Source organism: Poromitra crassiceps (genome assembly GCF_964638095.1).
Source record: "Poromitra crassiceps genome assembly, chromosome: 8".
Taxonomy (NCBI): Eukaryota; Metazoa; Chordata; class Actinopteri; order Beryciformes; family Melamphaidae; genus Poromitra; species Poromitra crassiceps.
The window spans coordinates 4,180,925-4,207,097 of record NC_139629.1 but is presented as its reverse complement, the minus strand read 5'-3'; the positions used below and the strand labels follow the sequence as shown (position 1 = coordinate 4,207,097).

Here is a 26,173-nt window from a genome sequence, read left to right as displayed (position 1 = left end):
AACCAGGTAATGAGTTTCCTGAATTGAATTGTCACATTTCGTTTACGTGCAAAGCTGGTGTTCAAGGTTCAACTTCAACACACAAGTCAGCAATCAGCATGGTCACGTGACTGATAAGATACACACCGAGGGGATGGAGCAAAACAGGAAGTCTAGAACACGGGAGCGCGCGCGAGACACATCAAGGGCAACCAGGTGTTTACAGAGGTATGTCGCTTCATGTATCTAAACCAAAAGAGTCTCGCGTCGAGGCTACCAAATGCTTAAGTTGAAAATAAATGCTAGTTTTATTATAAAGAACTGACTGCTTCGCTTCACAGAAATGTAGAGGCAAATGTTTAAAGGCACTTTGCGCCACCTTGTGACTGAGTGAACTGTTCTCTCTGCAGACCGACCCACAAACTTTAAGCATCCCCGGCCAGCATCAGGTCAAAAATGGTGTCCGTCATCTGCAGCCTTCGCCATCACAGCGACGAGGTAAGCTGCTGTGCGTTTTCTCCAACTCTCCTGGCGTCGTGTTCCGGCGACAAGACCACGCGCCTGTACGACACCGGAGACTGGACCGAGCTGCCCTGCTCCCCCCTGGCGGCGCACGGCTACGCGGTGCACTGCTGCTGCTTCAGCGCGTGCGGCAGCTACCTGCTCACCTGCTCCACAGACGGCTCGGCCATCGTGTGGCGCGCGGCCACAGGTGCGGTGGAGGCGCGCCTGCAGCACCCGAGCCGCAGCCCGCTCCGCGTCTGCGCACTGGCGCCCGACTCCTCCTTGGCGCTGGCTGGAGCCTGCGACGGCACCGTGGCCCTGTGGGAGCTCCCCTCCAAGACGTTACGCAGGTACAGACAGTACAGACAGTACAGCAGCTGCTGGACAACAACAACCGTTTAAACTAAGACCAGATACTCACTGGGCTTATCTGTAGCCATAGTCCAGTCCTAGGCACACCTGTGCAATAATCATCCTGTTTACATGTTGATATGACGCACCTGTAAGGTGGATAGAGTATCTTGGCAAAGGAGAAGTAAAAAACTGTCTAAGATCTTTTATTTCAACTCGTGGAATATGGGAGCAAAAACAAAAATGTTTATACAGTATTTTTGTTCAGTATAGATTCTTTTTAATTGGAAAAGTACAAAATAAAGTGCACAAACAAAGTGAAGTCGGATTACTCTTCTCTTCTTTGCCGACTGACTGTTCACTGTGAATGGCTCCACAAGTGATCAATTTATAACAGTTTCTGATGGTTATATAGGGAGCTTCCAAAGTTAGCGCTGCATAATGCAGGGCTGTTCAGTCGTTATGTTGCGCTTTGTTCTCCATATACACTGTCGAACTAGCGTCACACAGACAATAGGGGGGCTGGGCCGTTCAAAACGCTCTCCTACCCGTCTCCGACGTCCGATTGCAGATCTAAAGACATAGAAATCCTCTTAACGGAAGGCAGTAGTTTAGGCAGAGTTGTTAAAATGATACTGCTGCTGCGTGAAACAACTGTTTAAAAGCAGTCTTTCCACAGCGTGTGCCTGTGTAGGAGAGGAGAAGCTTCCTAGTGTCGACAGGAACCTTGAGAGTTTGAGTATTTCATGACATGTTTTGCTTCCCAGGTGCCCTGGATTTGATGATTTGTTCACTGTGTCCGTGTGACTGCATGTGTTGTTTGCTCGCTCACCGTGTGCCATCGGTGCAGCATGATGGTGAGATCAAACACACCCTGCTTGTAAATTCAGCGCAGGCTGTGCACACGGTTGCTGTAATGGATGGGATTTAAAATGTAGTGAAGTGCGTCAGTAAAAAAACTACTTTTCAATGAAAGTAATACGACGGATCAGCCGAGCAGCGTTTTGGTAAACAAACCATGTCACTGGGTGGAAACGGCAATGGAACCCTATGAAGCCTGAGTTTGAGCGTCTGACTCTAGCCGGCTGACCGTGTTTACAATTTAAAAACTGCGACAGTTCACACAACATGCATATTATACTCTTGTACATCAAACTCTTGAGCTAATTCTTAGTTACTTACTTCCACCCTGCCTGGATCAAACTGTAAGCCTTTCTGTTGGTCCCTAGCTGTCTGGTTCCTGCCTGGGAATGTCTCACCCCCTCCCTCCCTCTCAGATGCAGTGTGGTGAGTGAGGCCAGTGTGGTGGCTTGCTGCTTCTCTCCTTGTGGCCAGATGTTTGTGACGGGCTGCACCGGCGGAGACCTGAGGCTGTGGGATGTGGTGGAGGTCGGCCTCCTGCACGCCCAGAAAGATGCCCACGACCTGGGAGTCACCTGCTGCAGCTCCGCCTCCCTCTATACAGTTGGTGAGCTCTTAATGCACACACTCGAGAGTCAATATGCACATTAAAGTCCCCATGACACAAACTCCTATTACTCTTACTTCCTGGAAAACCTGCCATCTTAAATGGGCCCTTCACAGCAACCAGTTTGAGGTGGTAAAGCAGCACCAATTGGTTTCATTCCATTTAGGTGTTCCAGGGCCAGTACACGTTATTGGTTAGAGCTGCTGTACTTTCTGCTTTACCACCTCAAAGCGGTTGCTGTGAAAAGGGCCTATGGTGACCTCATGCTGCACTAGTAGGCATGTGAATATACATTTCTAGGCTTATGGTTTCTCATGCCAATCTATATGTACTAATAAGGCTGGGTATGGCTACTTGATACCTTTTACTGAAATACCAAGTAGCAAGTAGCATGGAAACTTCTCCAGTCAAACGATACCTTCATTCCATCCCTCTTCTACACAGATCTAGGAAAAATCTATTTGTATGGTTTTGCTGGCAGCCAGTCACCACAAGCATGCTTTGATTTAATGTGACGTCACTGACGTGTGAATGTGATTGGCCCACTCCCGTAGCAGCTACAACCTAATAGAGGGAATGCACCGACGCCACGCCCCCTCCCGAACACGCCCCCTCAGCCGGACTGAGCAGCACTGAGTGTCAAATTTCCAAAACAAACGTGGCTTCCGCCATGGGTAGTAGCGAAACCACGGCTAATATAAACGATTATCTGCTTAAATTAAAGGCAGTTGGACTCGAATGTGACCCTTACAGCTTGCCAAAGAACCAGTGGTCCATGGACGTAGACATGTGGCCAGGAATAGGGTTTCCTGACATTTATATGTACTTAATATCGACGCCGGGGAAATACACAAACCAAAGCATGAAAGCATATAAGAGCCTGGACGTGTGGTCGTACTTCAAGGCTGGATTTGTTGGCGACATTAAAGTAACGAGGAAAGCAATGGATATTCTGGTTGTATGTGGAGAGGTAAATATTTATTTTTTTACCACTTTTATTAAGAAAAATATAGCATACGCTGTCACTAACACACGCTAGCTTTGTTCAATCATAGTGAACACTGTCACTCATGTAACGTTATATCTGTGCAGGTAAAACACAGCCAGAGAATGAATGAGCCCTCATTGAAACCCTGGATAGCTGCAGAGAAGACCGGGACCGTTTCATTAGCTTTCGGCAGCCTGTAAAAAGATACCTCCGACGCCTTGTTGAATCTATTTTTACAGTCAATGGCACAACAGCACTTTCCCATTTTCGTTGTTTTCTCGCGGAAGCTGAACGCTAAACACCGTGACCCGGCGGCGCCACCTGGCTTGTTTAGACGTTTTGACACTCACTGCAGCTGAGTGGGCGTACCCGCACTGACTGTCGCGTCCGTGACGTCACGTGCATTCCCTCTATACCTAGTGTCCTCTAGAGACAGAGTGGCATCATTCAGTAGAGGACCAAAATGCGAGACTCATTAGCCAATGAACAGCCAGGAATGGGTCTCGCGCTACTTTTGCATGCTAAAATAAAGCTGATAATGTACAATTTGATTCAAGGGGGGAAAAACCCTTTCAGAGTACAACACAAACTGTCTATTTTGCTGCAACTCGACAGTGCTGCTTAATCCAGGACCTTACTTCCTGGAACTCTTGAGAGTAAAAAACTGGTCCATTGGAGTGAATGGAGATGTCGGGACTCTTCTATCTACATGGCCCTAATCTCGTTTCCTTAAAAAAAAAATAATAATAATAATAGTGTAAAAATGTGGTGTTTCTGTAGCTGTACAGTTTTGCTGTTCCCCTTGCGGCCAGATGTCTTTTGTTATGGGGATAATTTCCTGCTTTTTCAGAGTATATATCCAGGCCAACATGATGACTGTGATGCAGGGGGAAATGTGATGTTTTGGCTCTCCAGATGGCTGCTGTATGGAGTTTCGATTGGCCTCCTGTGGACAAGACAGCCAGCTGAAGATATGGATTGTTTCCCAGCACGCGGGAGCAGGTAATGTAGGCTGACCCCTCTCCACAGAGAGAGAGAGAGAGAGAGAGAGAGAGAGAGAAGAATAGAATGGTTTTATTAGTGCATGGAATAAATCAGCTGGAGACTGACTCATTAATAATAGATCACTTTAAGACATCCTGCTGAAATATAGCAGCAGCGGAGGAGGAGGAAGAAGACACGTGTGTGTGAGAGAGGGAGTGTGTGTGAGAGAGAGAGTGTGAGAGAGGGAGTGTGTGTGTGAGAGAGAGGGAGTGTGTGTGAGAGAGAGAGAGTGTGTGTGAGAGAGAGAGAGAGAGGGAGTGTGTGTGTGTGTGTGTGTGTGTGTGTGTGTGTGTGTGTGTGTGTGTGTGTGTGTGTGAGAGAGAGAGAGAGAGAGAGTGTGTGTGTGGGAGAGCGTGTGTGTGGGAGAGCAGGGACATTGCATGTACATTAAAGCGTTTGACCATCTGCTGTCTGTGACGGCTCGGCTGACTGGGGAGCAGACAGACAGACTGGGGAGCAGACAGACAGACTGGGGAGCAGACAGACTGACTGGGGGGCAGACAGACTGGGGGGCAGACAGACGGACTGGGGGGCAGACAGACAGACTGGGGGGCAGACAGACTGACTGGGGGGCAGACAGACAGACTGACTGGGGGGCAGACAGACTGACAGACAGACAGACAGCGTTCTCTTTACATTACAGATGTGCTGTTGTTTCCTGAGATGCATGCATGCGTTGGGGGGGGGGGGGGGGGGGGGGCGAGGGTGACCCTGCTGGGCTTCACAGGGATTTCTCATCTTGTGAGAGGACACAACAGAGAAAATGGTTCTTCTGTTATTCTTTCCTTGGGTACTTTGTGACCAACTGGCTTTGTTAAATAAATAGGCTTTATAATAACTGGAGGCTTGAACAGCGTGAACAGCCTCTTCCACTGTGTTGTGAGAAAGATGAGGGACCCGTCAGCGTGGAACATGTTGATTTAGCTGTAACCACTCTGTATTGTGATTTAGCTGTAACCACTCTGTATTGTGATTTAGCTGTAACCACTCTGTATTGTGATTTAGCTGTAACCACTCTGTATTGTGATTTAGCTGTAACCACTCTGTATTGTGATTTAGCTGTAACCACTCTGTATTGTGATTTAGCTGTAACCACTCTGTATTGTGATTTAGCTGTAACCACTCTGTATTGTGATTTAGCTGTAACCACTCTGTATTGTGATTTAGCTGTAACCACTCTGTATTGTGATTTAGCTGTAACCACTCTGTATTGTGATTTAGCTGTAACCACTCTGTATTGTGATTTAGCTGTAACCACTCTGTATTGTGATTTAGCTGTAACCACTCTGTATTGTGATTTAGCTGTAACCACTCTGTATTGTGATTTAGCTGTAACCACTCTGTATTGTGATGGCGTACAGTAGTTGTCGGCGCCATGGATCAAATCTGTGATTGTGGTCATTTTCACTGCCCTCCTTCATGTCAGTAAGTGTTCATTTCAGCCCCTCTTTCTGCTATTCTACACCTCACATCACGTTGATTTATTTTGGATACATTTTGTCAGGTTTAATACATTTCCGTTTTTCTCCTTACTCAGTTGTGCTCGTTTTTCATAGCAATCACATCTTGCATATGCATGCAAATAAATTAAACTCCCTCACTGGCCGGAAATATAGTATATATATATTTTATTAGATAATTTTTTGGGCATGTTGCCTTCATTAGACAGGACAATAGGCAGACAGGAAAGATGGGGAGAGAGAGGGAATGACGTGCAGCAAAGGACGTGGGCTCGGTTTCGAACCCACGTCGGCCGAGCCTCCGTGGTATGTGTGCTACCAGGTGAGCTACCTGATGGCTTAAATAGTGGAGATTTTACTGTTAATATGTGTTGGCAGGCAAATCATAGAAATGTTGTTACAGCCCAATTACTTTTGCCACATAGGATCATTGCATGTTGAGATATTTCTTATAAGTAGTATATTAGGATGCTTCTAGTTTGATTTCAACAAAGAATCAGCTTCTTATAAAACATAGTGTTGCCATGCTGATAGAGTTAGAGAGATGGTTATTGACAGAAAAGTTTGCTGTAGTCAGATTGCAGGCTATAGCTGAACACATACTGTATACTGTGTGTGTGTGTGTGTGTGTGTTAGGGGTGTCAAAAATTTATCGTTCAGATTTTAAGTAAAAAAGGGAATTGGTATTTATCTGACTGTATTAATTGATGAAAAAGTAGCCATGTGCAGTAATAATATAGAAAATTGACGATGTGATACTTGGAGCTGTGATACTTTGAGCTGCATCGTGGAATCGAATCGTTGACAGATGAATCGTAATCGAATTGTGAGGCCAGTGAAGCTTCACAGCCCTAGCTTGCATGATGCACGTCAAGTTTGCTGTGGACAAATTGTGGGAGGTAGGTAGCCAATCAAACACAGAGAGACACTGATGGGTTTTGAACTGACTAACCCTGTGTGTGTGTGTGTGTGTGTGTGTGTGTGTGTGTGTGTGTGTGTGTGTGTGTGTGTGTGTGTGTGTGTGTGTGGTGTTGTTGTTCCTCAGCCCCTGACATGAAGTTGTGTCACACTCTCTCTGGCCAGTCAGCTCCAGTGTTGTCTTGTGCCTTCTCCTCTGATGGAGAGACGGTTGTCTCCGGGTGAGAGACAGACAGACCATCTCATCACACACACCACACATACATGATTTACATTTCTGTCATGTTTGATCAGCACTAACACACACCTTGCATCAGTAGGGCCATATGATTTGCACAATGCAGAAAACGTGGATGGAATTTGGTAATAAAAATGGAATCAATTGTAAATCAATTGATCTGCCTGTGAAGCACTTTGTAACGGCTGTTTTGAAAGGTGCTATACAAATAAAGATATTATTATTATTAAAACATGGAATATTGCAGACATTTCCATTTTGACTGACATTGTAAAAAGAAAAGAGCCTAATTATTGGAGTAACATATTTCATAATTGTAAATTATGCCTATAGAAATAATTCCGTTTTGCGTTGTGGTGTTTTGAGAGGGGGTTCGGTCTTGCGTGGGACCCTTACATCAACGTGGAAGTAAAGAGGCTGTCTGAGAGAGCCAAGTCCAAAACTCAAGCAGCCAACTCAAAAAGCCTCACGCCTAAATTTAAACTAACATGATCATCCAAAGTCTGTTGCACACATGAGAAGTCTTATGGCAGATGCACAGGTGGAGTAGATGCACTTAGAAGAAGAAGGGACATCCACACTGTCTTCACTTGTTCAAACAGGAACTTAATGGAATGGAATTTAAATTCCTGTTTGAGCAAGTGAAAGGTGTCTCTTCCTCCTCTCAATTTAAAATGAAAATAATAATAATAAAAGAACTTTGGGGGAAATAAAACTAACTACATGACAGACTGGCTCTACATCGGTAACTAAATGTTAGTTGTGTCTGTCAGTGTTATGTTATGTTTTGTTATGTGATTTGTTTTTCCTACTTGCTGTGAAAGAAGTTGCCCAGTTCAACACAGTATTTTATGCTTATTTTCCAAGTTGTAAACGGCAGATGCCACCGCAGATCCCTGATCCTGCCGTTTCCCTGTTTGCCCACTAGAGGAGTGTAGTTTGTTGTATTGGGCGCCTGTTGGGTCAGACTCAAGATTCATGGATTTAATACCACACATAAGCTACTCCTGTATGCTGTTTGTAGCATTTTGGTTCTTCATATTTGCATAATGTTGTCTTTTGTTTAACTAGAATATTGTTTTGTCTTTGATTATACAAAAATATATAAATATATATATTTTCTCTGATTATTCAACAGTTCAGTGGATAAAAGTGTCACGGTGTATGATGCGGTGAGTCAAGCACATTGCTTTGTACGCTTATTGTAATGTGTTTAGCCGTTTGTGCTGCAGTTGAACTTTCTCTCCAAAGCTTTCTGCTCTATAAATCACAGCCTCCGTAAACACAGAGACATGCCAGACATTCCTGTTCGTTTGTACTTGGTTTACAGGAGGGGGGAACCCTGCTCCACACTCTGAAACAGCACGACAGGTACATGACCTGACTGTTACCTCCTAGCTGTGCAACTCTGGAGAAGTCAATCACCGGAATAGGATTTGGGGGGTGCTGGAGATCCAAAAAAAAACGTGTGATTTACGCTTGATTAGTTTTGCCTGAAGCGATGGATGCAATGATGAAATGCTATGTTCTCCGTCGTAGCTTGGCAGACACTCATTGGAGTGGCGCTGCAGGCAGGAGTGCTTTGAAGTGCTTGAGAAGGATTTGAGATATTGTTTGATGAAAAACAGCCTTACTGGCTGTTTTTTTTAAGTGTAGAGGGACCCTGACTTTTGAAAGAGCAGCCTGTCTGCTGCTGCTCCTGTGCAAACTAGTCCTACATACCCCCTGCCCTTCCTCTCTACATACCCCCTGCCCTTCCTCTCTACATACCCCCTGCCCTTCCTCTCTACATACCCCCTGTCCTTCCTCTCTTCCACAGGTACGTCACGGCTGTTGCTCTGTCTCCCACCATGCCCTGGATCGCAACTGGCTCCATGGATAGAACTGTCAACGTGTGGAGAATCCAAAGTGGCGACGGTGAAATTGGTACGTACACAACTTGGAGTCGTTAAAAGTGATAATACGGAATATTCTCATCTAAATAAATGTGTGTTAAGTCACGATCTATCTGATAGTGACTTAACACAATGGTGGTTGAGCGTATGGCCCATTGATGGAAGCCTTTGCATTTTCAGTATTGCAGCATTTATGAACTTGGTGTCTGTGGTGACACAGGGTGGGCGGAGCTAACACAATAGACTAACTCTGTAGGTTACTGTAGGTTCACAGGGTGGGCGGAGCTAACACAATAGACTCACTCTGTAGGTTACTGTAGGGTCACAGGGTGGGCGGAGCTAACACAATAGTCTCACTCTGTAGGTTACTGTAGGTTCACAGGGTGGGCGGTGCTAACACAATAGTCTCACTCTGTAGGTTACTGTAGGTTCACAGGGTGGGTGGAGCTAACACAATAGACTCACTCTGTAGGTTACTGTAGGTTCACAGGGTGGGTGGAGCTAACACAATAGACTCACTCTGTAGGTTACTGTAGGTTCACAGGGTGGGCGGAGCTAACACAATAGACTCACTCTGCAGGTTACTGTAGGTTCACAGGGTGGGCGGAGCTAACACAATAGACTCACTCTGTAGGTTACTGTAGGTTCACAGGGTGGGCGGAGCTAACACAATAGACTCACTCTGTAGGTTACTGTAGGTTCACAGGGTGGGCGGTGCTAACACAATAGTCTCACTCTGTAGGTTACTGTAGGTTCACAGGGTGGGTGGAGCTAACACAATAGACTCACTCTGCAGGTTACTGTAGGTTCACAGGGTGGGCGGAGCTAACACAATAGACTCACTCTGTAGGTTACTGTAGGTTCACAGGGTGGGCGGAGCTAACACAATAGACTCACTCTGTAGGTTACTGTAGGTTCACAGGGTGGGCGGAGCTAACACAATAGACTCACTCTGCAGGTTACTGTAGGTTCACAGGGTGGGCGGAGCTAACACAATAGACTCACTCTGTAGGTTACTGTAGGTTCACAGGCTGGGCGGAGCTAACACAATAGACTCACTCTTATAGGTTACTGTAGGTTCACAGGCTGGGCGGAGCTAACACAATAGACTCACTCTTATAGGTTACTGTAGGTTCACAGGCTGGGCGGAGCGAACACAATAGACTCACTCTGTAGGTTACTGTAGGTTCACAGGGTGGGCGGAGCTAACACAATAGACTCACTCTGATAGGTTACTGTAGGTTCCTGACAACTCTTGTGTGAAGTAGGATAACAAGCTACTTTTTCCCGGTCTCTGTTAGCATTACGGGTGGTTACTATGGCCGAACAAACTCACTAATGTCACATAATAACGCTGTTTGGATCTCACCTGCAATTACCACTAATCGCCAATAGGTGTCACCCAAGAGAACAAAACTGAAATGTTCCGTATTATCACTTTAAGGCCGGATGCCGTTGCTTTCTAACAACGCACAATAACTCCTCTTAACTCATTCACCGCCAATGACGTCTTTGACGTGTTATCAGAAATAGCCCTCCCCGCCAATGACGTGTTTGACGTGTTTTTGTTTTTATTACTGCAGGGCGTAGTTTAAACACTTCCCCAGCCTGTCACATGGTATCAGGTCCCTATCATCTAAGACAACACGTGAACAAACACATACCGCAGCTGTTGTTTTGAAATTGAGCAGGAGGAAAAGCAGAAAACTGGTAACGCTTCCTTGTGCAGACAGGAGAAACGCCATTGAAACGCGCCTCGGCGCGCTGCACGAGCTGGAGTCGCCTTCCTCTGTGCCAGCCGGGAGAAAGTAATCAAGAGATGTGTTTGATCATCGGAGGAATGAGGAAATGATCGATCAGTTTGCGAGGGCGGTGAGGACGTGTTGAATAGCCGAGGGGAAAACGGGAACGATCAGATGACAGGGAGACATGGACGAGGACGGGTGCAAAATAAACACACAACAGCAAGGCACAAGGCAGAAGCGGGAGTCAGAGCAGCCCGCTGTCCTTTCTCAAGAGCTATTCAGTTGGTTCATGTAATCGCTGGGCTGCGTGCCCTCCAGTGTTGCTCCTGGCCAATCCCAGCGCCACAGGGCGTGGTTATTGCTTATCCTATGTGGGGTTAGAAATCTAAAAGGGGGATCGTGTGTGTGTGTGTGTGTGTGTGTGTGTGTGTGTGTGTGTGTGTGTGTGTGTGTGTGTGTGTCTGTCTGTCTGTCTGTCTGTCTGTCTGTCTGCACACTCACTCACACCGAGTAAACTGTATTGTTGAATGTAAAAAAAAAACACTTCATGTGTATATATATATATATATATTTTTTTTTTGGTCATTTGTGTCCTAACGAATAATATTTACATGTCTGATGTCAATACAGTTCAAAATAAAAGAATTGAGAGCGAGTTCTGCATGAGATTGTGTGCATAAATACATAAATGCCATTTTCTGCAATTTCTTTTCTCAGAGAGACATTTTGGGGGAAAACAGGGTGTATATAAATGGCTATAAGTAGAGTACAGAACATGCTAAAAGCTCACTTTTTTTTTCCTGGTGAACCCAGAGACGTACATCTTCATTTTGAGGTATTGCAAATCACTCTGGTGCTAATAGATAATTTACTGTGGGTCTTGAAAGATGACCAACAATTATGAAAATCTTTGGCCTGTGCTAAATATTGGCAGTCCTAAACTGGCGGTGAATGAGTTAAAGGAGGCTGTTAGCGGTGGTCCAAAGCCTACGAGCCATTTAGAGAGGCCAAGCTCCCAAAAGAGTGTTTTGGTGTTTTGGGAAGGAGCGATCCAGCAGATGTGTTTTGCTGTCTGGCTGTGGCAGTTAAGAATAGGTTTTGTGATAGATGTTTATCGGAGCAGCAGGGGTGAGCTGGAGCCTCAGAGAGCTGTGTTGTCATGGAGCTGAAGCCTTAGAAAACAAGTTTGAGACCCAAACATGAAAGGCCATGTTTGGAATACTAAAGAAAAAGGTTGTGGAGCAGAATGCAGTGTTCAGACATCAGGAGGCTCTAGAGGCTTCATCAGGGGAGCTCCAAATCTGCCATTAGTGGGACTGATGTTGACAAAGTAAATGGCACATCTATGTAGGTCTTTACATTTAGGTCGGCTTCTGCCACTCCCTCTCCCCGGCTCTCACCCCACTTTCCTCTTTCTCTTTTCACCTCTTGTTTGTTTGTTTGTTTGTTGACTTTTTCCTCTTCACATATTAAACTCATTCTCTTGTTGTGTTTCCTGCAGCAGCTGAATCCAGACAGACTGTGTGCTCAGGTAAATGACTCCATTACTCCGCTCTGTCCTTAAAAAGCCTTCACAGTGAGAGAGTGGGCGTCTGGGTAGTGTAGAGGAGAAAAAGCACTCGCCTTCCACCATGGAGACCCGGGTTCAATTCCCGGCACCGGTACCTCCGGCTTGGTCAGATGGTCCGACATACAAAATTGGACTAGCGCCTCCTCTGGTCCGTCGGGGCGCTTGTTCAGGGGAGGGGAACTGGGGGAAGAGCGTGATCCTCCCACGCGCTACGTCCTGCCTGTGAAACTCCTCGCTGTCAGGTGAAAAGAAGCGGCTGCACATGTATCCCCAGATTGGCAGAGTGGGTGGAGCAATGACCAGGACAGGGAAGTGGCCAAGTACAATTGGGGAGAAAATATGAGAAGAAGAAAAAAGATAGATAAAAAAAAGAAATCCTTCACAGTTGCTCCTTTAGGTTCTGTAATTGATCATTACTGGACAGGAGCACCAGCACTCCTTTAGACCCCATTTCCACCTGGTTTTTAAATGTGACCTGTATCCGGATAAGTTATCTGGATGTTATCTGGGTAAGGGAAAAACGCATGTTAATGCAAGGTGTAAAGGCATCGTGATCAGAATGTGATCAGAACTTCCTGACTACATCTGGAGGTAGTCTGGCTCACATTGTGTATTCAGATTGCGTTCACCCCATTTACACCTGGTTTTTAAACGCGACCATTATCCAGATAACGTATCCGGATACAGCAGGTCGCATTTAAAAAGCAGGTGTTAGTGTTATGTGATAGTGTGTGACTCAAACATCTCAAACATCACAGTGAGCGGAGATGATGAAGAGGACTGGATATGGGCATGTAAGTGATGGAACACTTTGTTCTGTTGGCGCAGAACTTTCCATGACTCATCAACCTCCTAGACGGGGCGACTCCAGCTCTATCACACGTGTTGCTCTACACACTGTCCATGCAGGCCGATAAGTAGGGCATCCACTGCGTAGCACAGTGGTCTGGAATACCTCATCTGATCGTACCGGCATGTTTTCACAGTACCACAAGACGCACTGCTGTGACGTATCCCTACAGAATATACGCTTTATCACTTGCAAATTAAAGGAAAAATCCACCCTAAAATAGGCCTACTATTAAAGAGCATGGTGCAGGTTAAAAAAAATATCTGAATTGACATTTTGGGCTCATGATTACAGTGAAAACACTCCAAAAAGACAAAGATCCCTCCCCCCCAAACAGTATAAATATGGAGGAAAAGGTGGCATTTTATAAATGGGCGTGTGACATAACAACAGGAGTGACATCACAAGAGGAGAATGTTCTGCTGGGGCTGACACAGGGATGCAAAGTCATGGAGAGTGAAAAAAGGTGACAGATACCAGGGCAGACATAAAACCACTCAGAAATCCTCATATTTTGGGCTGAAAAATGTGACTGTCACCTAAAGGTGACTATTTTGCATCCCTGTGACATCACAAAAGGTAGTTCCATGAAATGGACCAGTGCCGCCCCCTGCTGGTTACAAAAACTAGTTTAAACGCAGCTATGTGTGATTGAAAAAAAAAAAAAAATCCCCCAAATCCCATTGCTATATACCCCTTCCACATATTAATGCAATGTGGTCTCCAACCTGCACCATGCCCTTTAAAACACACACAAGTGTTCTTTCTACATTCATACAGGGAGAAATTCATTAAATGAAGAGATACCAATTAATTTGACAGTAAACTCAGTAGGTTGAGGCGATGTCTCGTCATAGATGCTGGGTTAGCTGGCTCAGCCTGGCTGGGGGCGTGGTCAGGGTGGGGTAAAAAACCCCATTCTATCCATTCAGCAAAGTTAGAATTTAGCTGATAGCCCAGCCCAGGCAGACACGATCGGGGATTTAACCACCGCAGTAAACGCACATCTGAGCAGACGTCTTGTATGCTGCTCTAGAACCCCCAAACCTGTAGTTTAGAGCCGCAGCACCGTCTTTTGATGAGTCAGCCTATGGGCGGTTTTACCCCACTCGTGCGCCAGCCGTTTAACATTTTGTGGGCGTTCCCACACATGCCGACTGTCTCTATAGACCAGCATGCAATGCAGCCATAAGACATGGTTTGAGTTTTGAGTAAGGGGCGCTTTTCTCCACTCAAAGAACTCACTGTTACTACACTATCACTATAATCCACCTATGAATACAAGTTCAGGCCTGTTCTGCCGGTTGTCTAAAGGCATTCTGGGAAATGTAGGAGATCACTAACGGCACTAGAAGTAGACGAGGCGGTTTGAGTGAAAGTGGGGACACCAACCACACACTTCATCACAAAATAACTCCCGGGACTCATTGAACGAGGATGGATTTTTTTTCTCCCCCTGTAAGAGCGGACTCCTTTGTGGAGGCAAATAAATATGTGCATAGATTGGACATCATTTAGCTGGCAGATAGAAAGGAAAGCAGGGGGAGGTGGTGGAGGAGAAACCAAACATGTGGTGCAGATAGAAGGGAAAGCAGGGGGAGGTGGTGGAGGAGAAACCAAACATGTGGTGCAGATAGAAGGGAAAGCAGGGGGAGGTGGTGGAGGAGAAACCAAACATGTGGTAATGAGATCCACCTCCTGGTGTCCTCAGGGTTATCATTCACACGGCTAATGATGGGAGATGGGAAGCATGAGGGTGCTGTGAGGTGTCATTAGCAGGCCCAGCCAGCAGCCCACAGGCCAGTTTGTCTCAGTGTGATCAATGAGAGGCAGTGTCATGTGATCAATGAGAGGCAGTGTCATGTGATCAATGAGAGGCAGTGTCATGTGAAGGTTGATGAGCTGCATGCTGGCACAGTCACAAATAACACCACACCGCCTGGCTTTCATTTAGTGTGCGTGTACATGGGTGTACGTACGTGTGTGTGTGTGTGTGTGTGTGTGTGTGTGTGTGTGTGTGTGTGTGTGTGTGTGTGTGTGTGTGTGTTTTATGTGCACATGCTTGCATGCAAACACAGTAGGGGAAATGCATGTGGCGTGCACGTGTGAGAAAGCAACCGTGATTGGCTATCTGCAGGGAGGGAGGCGGTCCTTTGTGTGGAATGTGCGGGAAGCGGTTTGCTTTGGATCAGATAAGTTGTGTTGCAGGAGATGGGGGGGGGGGGACAGAACACTTCCTGTCTTCCTGTTGTGTGTTCTTGCAGGCAGGAAGTGGCCGGGTCACTCCAGGCCGCTGCTGGCTGCCGATTGGTCCGAGGAGGATGTGCGAAACTGGCTGTGCGAGGAAGGAGCGCAGGAGCTCGTCAGCATCTTTGAAGCCCACAACATCGACGGAGCAGAGCTCATCCGGCTGAACAAGGACACAGTGGCTGAGCTGGGCATCGGTGAGGATAGAAGATAAAGTACAAACGCGTACAATAGCGCAAAGTACACAAAACACAACGCAACAAACACCCGACGCATCGAGATTCGCTGCTTTTCTGGGGATTTGCGGTTTCATCCGAAAAAATATGAGCTTGTTTTGGGAAGCATGAAATGGGCCACTTTTATCAATGCTTTGATTTTTCCATGACTTTCACTAAAATACTATAATGCTGTTTGGGGATGTTGAGTTTCCGTACATTACTATCTGCTTATACAATCGAACAGTACAACACACACAGATGACCTTTACATCACAAACTGTGGTAATCCTTCTGAAGGATTAGTGGATTTTGGGGTTGGCCAAAGTCTGTAACCAGAACACAACAAGACCCAGGGTCAAATATTGGACTCGGTAGCCAGACTGTCTCTTCTACATTTTGTGAATGCAGCAGTCTGTCATTCACGCCCACAGAACACGGACAAAGGAAGTTCGAACCGATGCAGGTGATTGGAGAAATACGAGCAGGTTTCCCGCCTTTAAGCGGGACATTCGCTCGTATTTGTCCAATCACCTGCCCTTTAGGCGGGACGTCCGGGACATCCCCCTATCATCACCCATTCTTTTCCCTGAGTCTCCCTTTCCGCTTTTGGTTCTTCGTGCTCAAATTACAGACATTTAGGCGGAAGCATTTGAAAATTGCAAGAGCCAACCGTCTGTTTTAAGAGACTACTTGGGGTTGGTCGATGCTCTATGTTTTTGCCGCAGGTCTATTCTTCTTCTGTGGCGTTTTATGGCAGTTGGCATCCTTTATGTTGCATTACCGACTCCTGGATTTTATCCACTCTTTCCCTACTGTATTACCTTTTGGACCATTCCCTCTCCTGGAGGGAATGGTCCATTCTTCTCCCTCCTCTCTCCACCGAACGCGGTCTCCTGGGATCCAAACCGCCACAGGTCTTCTTCTTCTAATGGCTTTCCGGCAGACTTAGGCTACATTTTAGCGAGGGAAAAACTGGCATGGCCATTTTCGAAGGGGCCCCTTGATCTCGGTACCCATGAGTCTCCTCTTTACAGACATGCCCACTTATACTAATCCCATCCATGTAGTTTTTTGGGGGGGAAACATGCAGATTTCTTTGCATGCAGTAACCTATAAATTTGTTATTTTCGCATTCTATTTTAATATTTCTGCATATTTTCAATTTAGTGAGACCATGTTTCGAAACTTGCCGTATACTTGATATTTTTTAGTTACTACATTGAGTCTTGCATGTTTTGTAGTATGTGTGTTGAGCCTGTAGCTACTTTAGCAATACGTTCATGCAAATGGTCTTGCAATGGTCGTTATTGCTATAGTAATTTTTTTTTTTTTTACATGTAAATTGGAATGAGGTGGGCACTTAGTGTGGTCAACCAGGGGCATCACAATTGCTAGTGACATCACTGATCACATCATTGGCGACCTGGCAACTTTCTTTCGGTGGGACATGCAGACAGACAGACCCTCTTCTAGATGCCTCGGCCCCTAGCTACGCTATAAAAACTAGGAAGGAAGTAATGATTTCATCAGTGGCTGTAGAAGTCATTTGAATGTGAGTGGAGAGATCAGGAAAGGTGGAACGACTGCTGCCCCTCACGGGCCGCAATCAACAGTTTGTGGCGCATGATCTCTATGCTGGAGTAGTCGGGCAGCTTCAGGTAGTTGACGCAGGTCATGACTGAGGGCAGGAAGTCGTCCGGCTTCTCCGTCGACTCACATGTCTTCCTCACGATGGTCAGAGGAGGATTCAGGCTCCCTAAACCTCCCACAGGCAGCCTGGGGCTTCCTGTGATGAACTGTAGGAAGAGTCTCTGCTGCTCGGCATCGAAGCTGCTCAGCACCTCAAACAGGAAATGTACCGCGCGGCTGTCGTGTGTGTAGCCGTGATCCGGTCGGCAGCACTCCATCAGCGTCTTGACGTCCCACGTCTCTGATTTACTGCCACACAGCAACTGGTCCAGCTCCTCTGGATAGAAATACTGCAGGTGATGCAGGGAGAAGACAGACTCAAACCCTTCCCTGAACGACTCAAACTGCCTGGACACGCCTTCATTTAGAGTCCAGTACACCACCAACCTGAGGTACTCCTCCAGGTTGTAGATTGTGACCGCAACGTCTTTGCCGTCCTTTTTCAGCTCAATGTTGGGGAACCCTGGTAGGGTGAAGTCCAAACCCAGGTCCTCCACTGTGTTCATGTTCAGGTTCTCCAGCGCCTGCTGCAGTGTCTCCCTCGTCTGTGATCGGTCCTGCTCCAGCCTCTTCTTCTGGCGGATAATGTCCTCCAGGTAATGAATGGACTTGGCCATGCCAGGGTCAATGTTGACCAGGTCATGGGAGCTGATGGACATCTCGTGCCGTAGCATCCACTTGTAAAATGGCAGGCCCAGCGGCAGGTCCAGCAGCCTGAAGTCCATAATGGCTTTGGCAATCAGCTTTCCTAAGAAACTGAACTTCATTTTGACTTTAGCGAAGTGTGCTGGTTTCGTTGTCCTGCCGAAGGGAACAGCAAACAGTCCCCTGGAGCTGAACATGTACTTAGTTCCCTCTTGGCTTCCTTTAGGGTTGGCCAGGGTGACCTCTTCACCCCTCCACAGCCCAAGGTCGGCCCGCTGGAGCTCCTGGGACACCAGAGCGTAGAACTCCAGAGTGGGGCCCAGACCTGTGCCCACCTCATTCTCATACTGGATCTCCAGCATGGCCCTGCAGCTGCCGAGCTCCTGCATCACACACTCGGCCTGTTTTAGCAGCTCCTCACGGTTTATCGTCCTCTTCTTCCTGTCAATACGGGGTGACACTCTGCTGTCCTGAGAATCTGAATGCTTGATTTCAGGGTTGGTGTTGAGTAGGCGTTGCATGGCTCTGTCACGATCAAAGGCGGTTACATAGAAGAGCATCTGCCGTGTGTCAAAGGGGAAGAAGAATGGACAGGTCTTTCCGAGCTCGATGAGCCACGTGGGGATGTTCCCTGTCTTGATGACCAGCGGGTCTTGCAGCTGACGGTTGGCTTTAGCTGTCAGCTTGCTGTTGATGAACTCACTGGTGGGGATGATCTCCTTACACACAGCATTTTCATACAAGTAGAACCAGTATCTACTGATGGAGTGCAGGACCCTCAGCAGCAGGGTGACCTCTAAAGAGGGGTCGTCAAAGGTTATGGTCTCTGGTGGCTCCGAAATCAGGTATGTCTCGAGAGGATTAGTAACGCTGGGACACACGCCATCATGCCACAGCTCATCGTGCTTCCTGTCGCTGCAAGGTGAGGTTTTGGTGTGGGCGGTCTGTGCTCGGCCGCTCTTTTCTCCCACAGCGTCTTTGCTACTGAGGGGGGCAAGGGAGTCAATCTTCACTGGGCCGCCCTTCAATTCTTTCACATTAGTACACTCTGGGTGTCCCTGCAGCTGGCACTTCAGCTGATCAGTGTTGAAGGACTTCAGGGCCTGAGAGCGCCTGCCCCCTTTACCACTCGGGAAGTTGTGCACTTTGACAGGGAACTGCTCCATTTGGCTCAGGTAGTTGTTCATCTTGTGCACCAACACCAGGAGAGGCCCGTTCTCCAACGGCTCCAGACCACCTGCAGGCTCCATCCCAGGAACTGGACAGCCAAAGACGTTAAAGAACCTCTTGAGCCGCACGTCACGGCTGATTATGTCTCGGTCGGTGTTGGAGGTTAGGTACAGCAGCAGCTGCTTCACCAGCCCACTGTGCTGGATCTCAAATGAAGAGACGTCAGATTCTGATACAATCCTGGATATCTCCACCAGACACTCCACACCACCGTCCACCTGCAGGTTGAGCTGCTCAGTGGCTATGCAAAGTATCGGGAGTACATTCAGTGCAGGGTTGCTGATGTCCACCTTTTCGGAGTTGAAGTAGCGCTCAACAAAGTTTCTTGCATGTTCTTGGATCCAGGCCTTGATTTGGTCCCTGTTGTTTGAAATGGAGTCCTTGGGAGGTGCCCTCGCCAGGCCACTCACGCCCACTGTGCACAAGGGCTCTGAGTTGGCGCTGTTTGTCTGGGTGCCCAGTTTGCACCAGGTCTTGGGATTGAGACTGGCCAAAAAGGATGATTTGGCGGACTGAGTAGTGGTAGGGTGCTTGGCCTGATCGTCTACTTTATCATCATTCCTTGGGGGAGAGTACTTGGGTCTTCTGGGCCATCTGTTACGTAGCCATTTCCTCTTCAGGACAACGCTTAAACGACTTTGTTGGCTGAGGTCCAGTGAGTCATCCATGCTGTGCTGGAATCTGGGTGAGCCCAGGTCAGGAGTGGCATTGGTAGCAGGTGTAGTGGATGTAGTGCTCAGACTGGAAGTACCACTGGTGTATGTCTTAGTGATGGTGATGAGGAAGCTCTCAGACTCTGTCAGGTTCTTCACCTGGTGCATCACACCTTCTCTTCTGAAAGAGACGCTGAAGACATCAGGCACCTTCTGCATGAGGATCTCAGCCATCTGCAGAGAACCTACTACAATCTTCAGGTCCTGGCTGGATAGCATGGAGGTAATGTGACTGGACACAGTATGGTTCCTAATAACATCCTTCAGCAGCTCTGCATCAGCAAAGTAAATTATCGTGAGGATGGCTCTAACGCACTTGTGTCTAACAGCAGGACTAGTTGGGGAGCTGTACACCTCATACAGGACCCCAAACAGAGTATTGATGAAGCACTTTGTCAGCTCAGGGTCCTCCTTCATAAGCTGGGCACGTGCATCTTCCTGCCGCACCTCCCGGCGACTCCCTGTATTGGGATTGGCAAGAGGATTGGGTTTCCTCTGAATGCTGCGTGCCGTGCCGGTGTCGTCATTCATCTGCTGCATAGAGTTGAAGTCAATGGTGTAGACACGGCCCAGAGTAGACAAGCTGATCTCATCCTCCCCATTCTGGTGGGCTGTCTCAATGCTGCGGCTGTCAATGCAGTTGTAAGGATGCCAGAGTCCCCGGTCATCTCTCCACAGCCAGATGTCTTCTTCTGTGGTCTGGGCACTGTCCTTCTTCAGCATGACATCCACTGCAAAGATGCCCTCTCTAGGCAGGCATGGCATCAGCTCACATATGAGGGAGGTCAGTTCATAGAGCTCCTGAGGGCTCTGGGGAACCAGGTAAATCTGCTCCTGGCAGCTACCATTTGATGCACCGCAGAGGAGGAAGCGCAGACTCTCTGCTATGTTCTGCTTCATGAGCTGGACTGCCAGGTAGGGGCAGTTTGAGCACACGAGGGAAAACATGTGCACAACCATGATGAACACTCCCGAGCTGAGCACAGGGGGCGTCACCACCAGCAAAAGCTGAATGTTGGTCAACAGGTCGCGCGACGCCACCTCCTGCAGGAGGTTCTCCTCATGCTGAAAGTTGTCCACCAGTCTGGCGAAACAGAGACAGGTGCTTTCAATTGATTTTCTATCCTGGTATGTGAGTCTCTGAGTCAGCCATGGCAGAGAAGCAGCTACAAAGTGGAACTCATCTGGGGTAATGCTCTGGCAGCAGTTGGCTGAAATGGCCAAGGCCTTCCTCTGGGCATTGATGCTGAAGAACTCTAGGTAGAGCAGGCAGTCAGCAAGCCCACCAGCCTGCAAAATGGCTTTGCTGTGTCGCCTTGACAACATCTCCAAGGCAGTCAGTGCCTGCTCTGCTACATCAATGAACTGGATTACCTGAAGCTTTTCCAGGAAGACAGGAATGGCATCAACCACCACAGCAGAGGATCGAGGAAGTGCCTCCATCATATATGTGAGAGCCCGAGACGCGTGATTCATAATATCAAAATGATCCTCCATTTGTAACAGTGTGATCAGAGCAGGTACCACGCTCTTGACGGGGAATCCAGCAAGTGTCTCGTCATTGCCCACCACCAGCAGCTGGCACATCTCAATGGCAGCCTGGAGCTGCTGGGACTCATCACCGGTGGCCTGCAGGCCCTGCAGCAGCTGCACAGCCTGGTTGTTGTCGTAGTCGGCCATTTTCTCCTGTCTGTGAGCGTCTGCTGCCCCGCGCTCCACCAGGCCTGATCACCGCCGACTGGTGCTCTTCTGGCGTGTGTGCTCTGCCAAAAGCTGGGGATCTCTGCTCGAGGAGACTCGCTGAGCTTCTTAGTGGACTTCCTCAAACTTGCTAGTTTAGCTTGTAATCCTGAAGGCCCAGGTTTCAGGTTTGGAGGATCCGGGCAGGGACAGTTTGGGCTTTGGCAGCTTGACTTGAGGTTTGAAGCTGGTTTCTGCCCACTTGAATTTGGAAGAGCTGCTGGTTTTGGCCTGCTCCTTTTCACGTGTACTACAGCGTTAGGAAAGAAGGCAAGAGGCTGAACGAGAGTGGCGTGCCTTGGTCTGGTCTCTACCCTGTTGTTGGACTCGGTGGCTTGGTCGAGGTTCAGGCTTTATTGACTGGGCCATGATCAAGAGTCGTCCAATTTATAACCTCAGCAGGGAATGCTTTATGACATCACTGATATGACCTCATCAGTGACATCACTGATGATGTCACAATGTCATAAGCGACATCATCAGTTCAATGGACATTGTCTTTGTACTAGAATTGGGCGCGCAATCTCACTGTGTTCACGCGTACTTCTATGTTCATCAGTGCCATCATCAGTGATGTCATAAAATAACTTAGCATTGTCATCAGTGATGTCACTTGAGCAATGTCATCAGTGATGTCATCAGTGATATCATTGCTGTGACATCAGCGACCTGGCTGTTTTCTTTCTTACGTTCACACTCAAGCATTTGTGATGACATAGTCAGTGATGACATAGATGACTCATCGGCGACCTGGCCACTTTCCCGATGACATCACAATTGCTCAAGTGACAGCACTGGTGACCAGTGATATGACATCAGTTGTGCCCTACCTAAGAGAGTGGCGTCAGCGGAGGTCCAAAATGCCAATCTAGGAAGGTGGCTCGCGCTACATTTGAATGCATAAACAGTACACACACAGCTATACTGCTACATCGGCAGATGTCGCAGGCCGCTCAGCTATGCAAAGCAAAGTGTGTCCTATGGATTTAACATGTCTTTTACATGTCGTTAGTATGGAGAACAGCTCCCATCATTACCAGAGAATCAGGGCCGCTGGAAACGGCAGATTGCCACATCTCCTGTCCCTTTGTGACCTGACCAACTATCCGTGTGTGTGTGTGTGTGTGTGTGTGTGTGTGTGTGTGTGTGTGTGTGTGTGTGTGTGTGTGTGTGTGTGTGTGTGTGTGTGTGTGTGTGTGCGCGCTGGAAATTAAATTCCAGCCCACTTTACTTCATGAAATATTCATGAATCTTTGAGTGAAGGGAGTGGGGGGGGGGTTATAATTCAATGCATCTCTATGGAGACTTAGGCAGACTCATTATGTACGTTTACACCCACCCCGCCCCCATCCTCTGGCCATCTCTCTATGGAATAGCAGTGTGGATCCTAAGTCTGCCTCACACTGCAGTTTTATTGACTCATCAAATGATCAGTATATTAATAAGCAGACACAGACAGCATAGCACTTATAGGGTTGTGCCTCTTGACTGACACTATAAAAGAATACCGTGTGCCAACTTATAGAAAGCTTGAAAAACGATTACTATATGGAGTTGTACAGTGCAGTTCTTCCATCCGTGAGTGCCTAATTGGATGACTTGACGTGTTCAGCGTGCTTTGATTGAGCGCTTCTGCTCACGCTCCTCTTGGCCGTTCCCATACGATGTCAGCCATGTGTGAGTGCAGCAGCTGCTCTGCACAACGTTTTGCTCGCTCGCAGCGGCGCGGTCTGCTGCTCGCCGCTGCTTCCTGGTGCCGCTCCACCACGGCTACAGGTTTAGCAAGGCGCTGAAGTCATCATAACTCGCTGCCATAAGCTTTATGATGTGTGCTGCTGGCGTGCATTCACACTGTCATCGCAGCTGCTTGCTCTGTGTGTGTGTGTGTGTGTGTGTGTGTGTGTGTGTGTGTGTGTGTGTGTGTATGTGTGTGTGTGTGTGTGTGTGTGTGTGTGATAGGCAGAGGGACAAGCGAGTAAGAGAGAGGGAAATTCAATAAGAAACACTTTATCCCCAGAGAGGCCAAAGCACTAAGCAACAGCATTTCAATTCTTGCACCGTTGAAGTGAAAGAGACAGTGCTGAATGGGGACAATTGTGTTGATTGTGAAGATGTTGATTGTGAAGATCTCTCCAGTGTGAGGCTGATTGTAAATGGTAAATGGCCTGCATTTATATAGCGCTTTTATCCAAAGCGCTTTACAGTCAGTAGGTACATTCACCCATTCACACACCGATGGTGGCAGGTTACCACACAGGGTGCTGGCACACCCAACGGGAGCAATTTGGGGTTCAGTGTCTTGCCCAAGGACACTTCGACATGCAGACTGGAGGAGCCGGGAATCGAACCACCGACCTCTTTTATCCAAAGCGATTAGTGGACGACCCGCTCTACCTCCTGAGCTACAGCCGCCCCCTGATTGTGATTCTTATCTCTTCAAACTCTACGTCTACGCCGACGTGCCACCAATGATGTGTGGCCACGTGGTCCAGATTGGTCTGTTGGTGGTGCAATGGGCATCCTGCACAGAATTACAGTACTTCTTCATATGGGTCATTTGTGTTGGCCGGGTCCGCTCATATACTCGATGGATAGATGACTTCAAATTCAACGGATGAAATTGCTCTCAGCAGGGAAGAGGGGCTGCTTCATCTCCCCCCTCCAGTAGAACAATGAGAGATGTTGCAGTGAACTACCGCCGACGCAACTCTTGCCTGCACAGCACAGTTGTAAAACATGGACACACGGGGAATGGGTCTAGCTCAGATGGATGGAGCTCATGTTCAGAATATATATATTCCTTTGTCCATGTTTTCTGTGTGGCCCAGAAAGACCACAGTCATTCTGTTGAGTGATCACCTCGCTCATCTCACAGTACCACTCAAAGATCTGGAGGTCACACCATCCAATAGTGAATGCAGTAATAAACATTTACAATGTTTTGGTTTTCAGTACTGTGATACAGATCAGGTTTCAAGTATTCAAGCTATTCAGCTATTAATTTGCCTTGGTTTGTGTGAACTACTGTTAAGCCTAAGATTGTAGATAAATGCATGGTTGGATAACATGTTGGATACATATCACTTTTAATTCAGCAACCTTTAAGTGTTACCATCAAATGCACTGCATGAATACTGAACAGAGTGTTTCTTCCCCAGAGTCAGTGGGCCTCCGCGGTCGCCTGCTGAGGAAACTTGAGGCCCTGAAGGCAGCAGAGAGCGGTTCAGAGGCCCCAGATGAGTTTCTGTGCCCAATCACCAGAGAGTTGATGAAGGATCCAGTCATTGCTGCAGGTTAGAGACAACCAAGTGCTCAAATCAAAATTCAGCTTCCCAATGTCCCAAAATATATGAGCAATATGTAACACGGTATTCACTTTTCATTCTGGTGTGTGTTGATGCATTGTTAGTCTCATACTGTACAGTAGGTCCACAGCCGTTTTCTACATACATGCATGACCTCAGGATTTCATATTTAAGGTTTGATGTTTGCCTGATCAACAGATGGGTATTCCTATGAGCGAGAAGCCATTGAGAGCTGGATCAGGGCCAAGAACAAATCCAGTCCCATGACGAATTTGCCCCTGCAGACGACGCTCGTCACCCCCAACAGGTCTCTGAAGATGGCCATAGCACGATGGAAGTCCAGCCAGTAGACTGCAGCTCATCACTTATTTCTGACGTGTGTGTCAGAAATAAAGAGCACTTGTTATCAGATGAGCAGTTAGCGGTAGTGACAACATACATCAATTAGCACCTTATATATTCTATTAAGGAACTATTCTGTTGCTGGTTTACAGGAACTAAGACTGACCTGGGAGAGGGAACTGGCTGTCGAGATTGTAGAAGATTATGAGGGAAGATATTTGGGACAATAAAAACAAAAAAAATCAATCTGTCACCGAACCAGGGGATTGCAATAGAAGTGCATTTACCACCTGTTCACCTCTCCAAATTTAAGTCCCAATGTGCCCTAAATGCAAAATCAATATTGGCAGCCTTACACATTGTCTCTGGTCCTGCCCCAAATTACAAACATATCTGGAAAGTAGCCTACATGAAATACAGACTGTTAGGAATTGAACTTGAGCCGGACCCAGTACCAGTACCATTTATCCTGGGTCTTCTTAGGGCGGGTTCACACCAGAAAGTCCGGGTCCTTGGTTCGGGCCAGAGAAGAGGATGATACATTGTTTCGTTTTTCAGCTGGTTCGGTTTGCGTTCACAAGGCCAGAATCCACTAGTCCTGCCCACACCAACCAACGTTGAGGCCTTCGGCCATTGCTGATGACGTGTCACTATGCGACACAGTTACTCCATGTCAGAAAATAAAGATGGACGCACGTCGTTTAACCAGTCAATTTATGTCTGTTTATTTAGACAATTGTATGTCAATAGAACAGTAAACATTACAGACTCCACGTTTGTCCCCTGCCACTAGTCATTTTTGTCTGTTTGTGATGTCGCTGGTAACGAGACGAGATAAGCTAGCTAACTGCTACAGCTAGCAAGCAGCTTCTTCTTCCGCGGGAGCTTCCAAAACAGGAAATAACACAAAAAATCACGTGCTTCCTCTGACTAGTCCGGGTGGCGTGATTTCTATTCGCACATAGGTTACGCAACAACCACGCCCTGTGCCCGCCTACGCAGCAGTCAAGCGCCGGGATTGGCCAGGCGCCCAT

The 26,173-nt window shown here is 47.4% G+C and overlaps 1 protein-coding gene and 1 pseudogene across 2 annotated transcripts; one reads left to right on the top strand and one right to left on the bottom strand.

Annotated features, from left to right (window-relative positions):
• Positions 1-435: 435 nt before the first annotated feature.
• Positions 436-26,005, top strand: LOC310781263 (WD repeat, SAM and U-box domain-containing protein 1; the record flags this gene model as incomplete). The annotated part of the gene is made up of 11 exons (XM_083641836.1): positions 436-833; positions 2,112-2,302; positions 4,206-4,292; positions 6,840-6,933; positions 8,089-8,122; positions 8,281-8,321; positions 8,770-8,876; positions 12,092-12,121; positions 15,275-15,454; positions 24,651-24,785; positions 24,996-26,005. 11 exons carry the CDS (start codon positions 436-438, stop codon positions 25,145-25,147), a joined length of 1,449 nt encoding a protein of 482 aa, XP_083497962.1. The 3' UTR covers positions 25,148-26,005.
• LOC310781531 (E3 ubiquitin-protein ligase TRIP12 pseudogene) lies at positions 17,041-21,432 on the bottom strand (annotated as a pseudogene). Its single transcript has one exon. The product of its transcript is annotated as an E3 ubiquitin-protein ligase TRIP12 pseudogene (transcript).
• Positions 26,006-26,173: the final 168 nt, after the last annotated feature.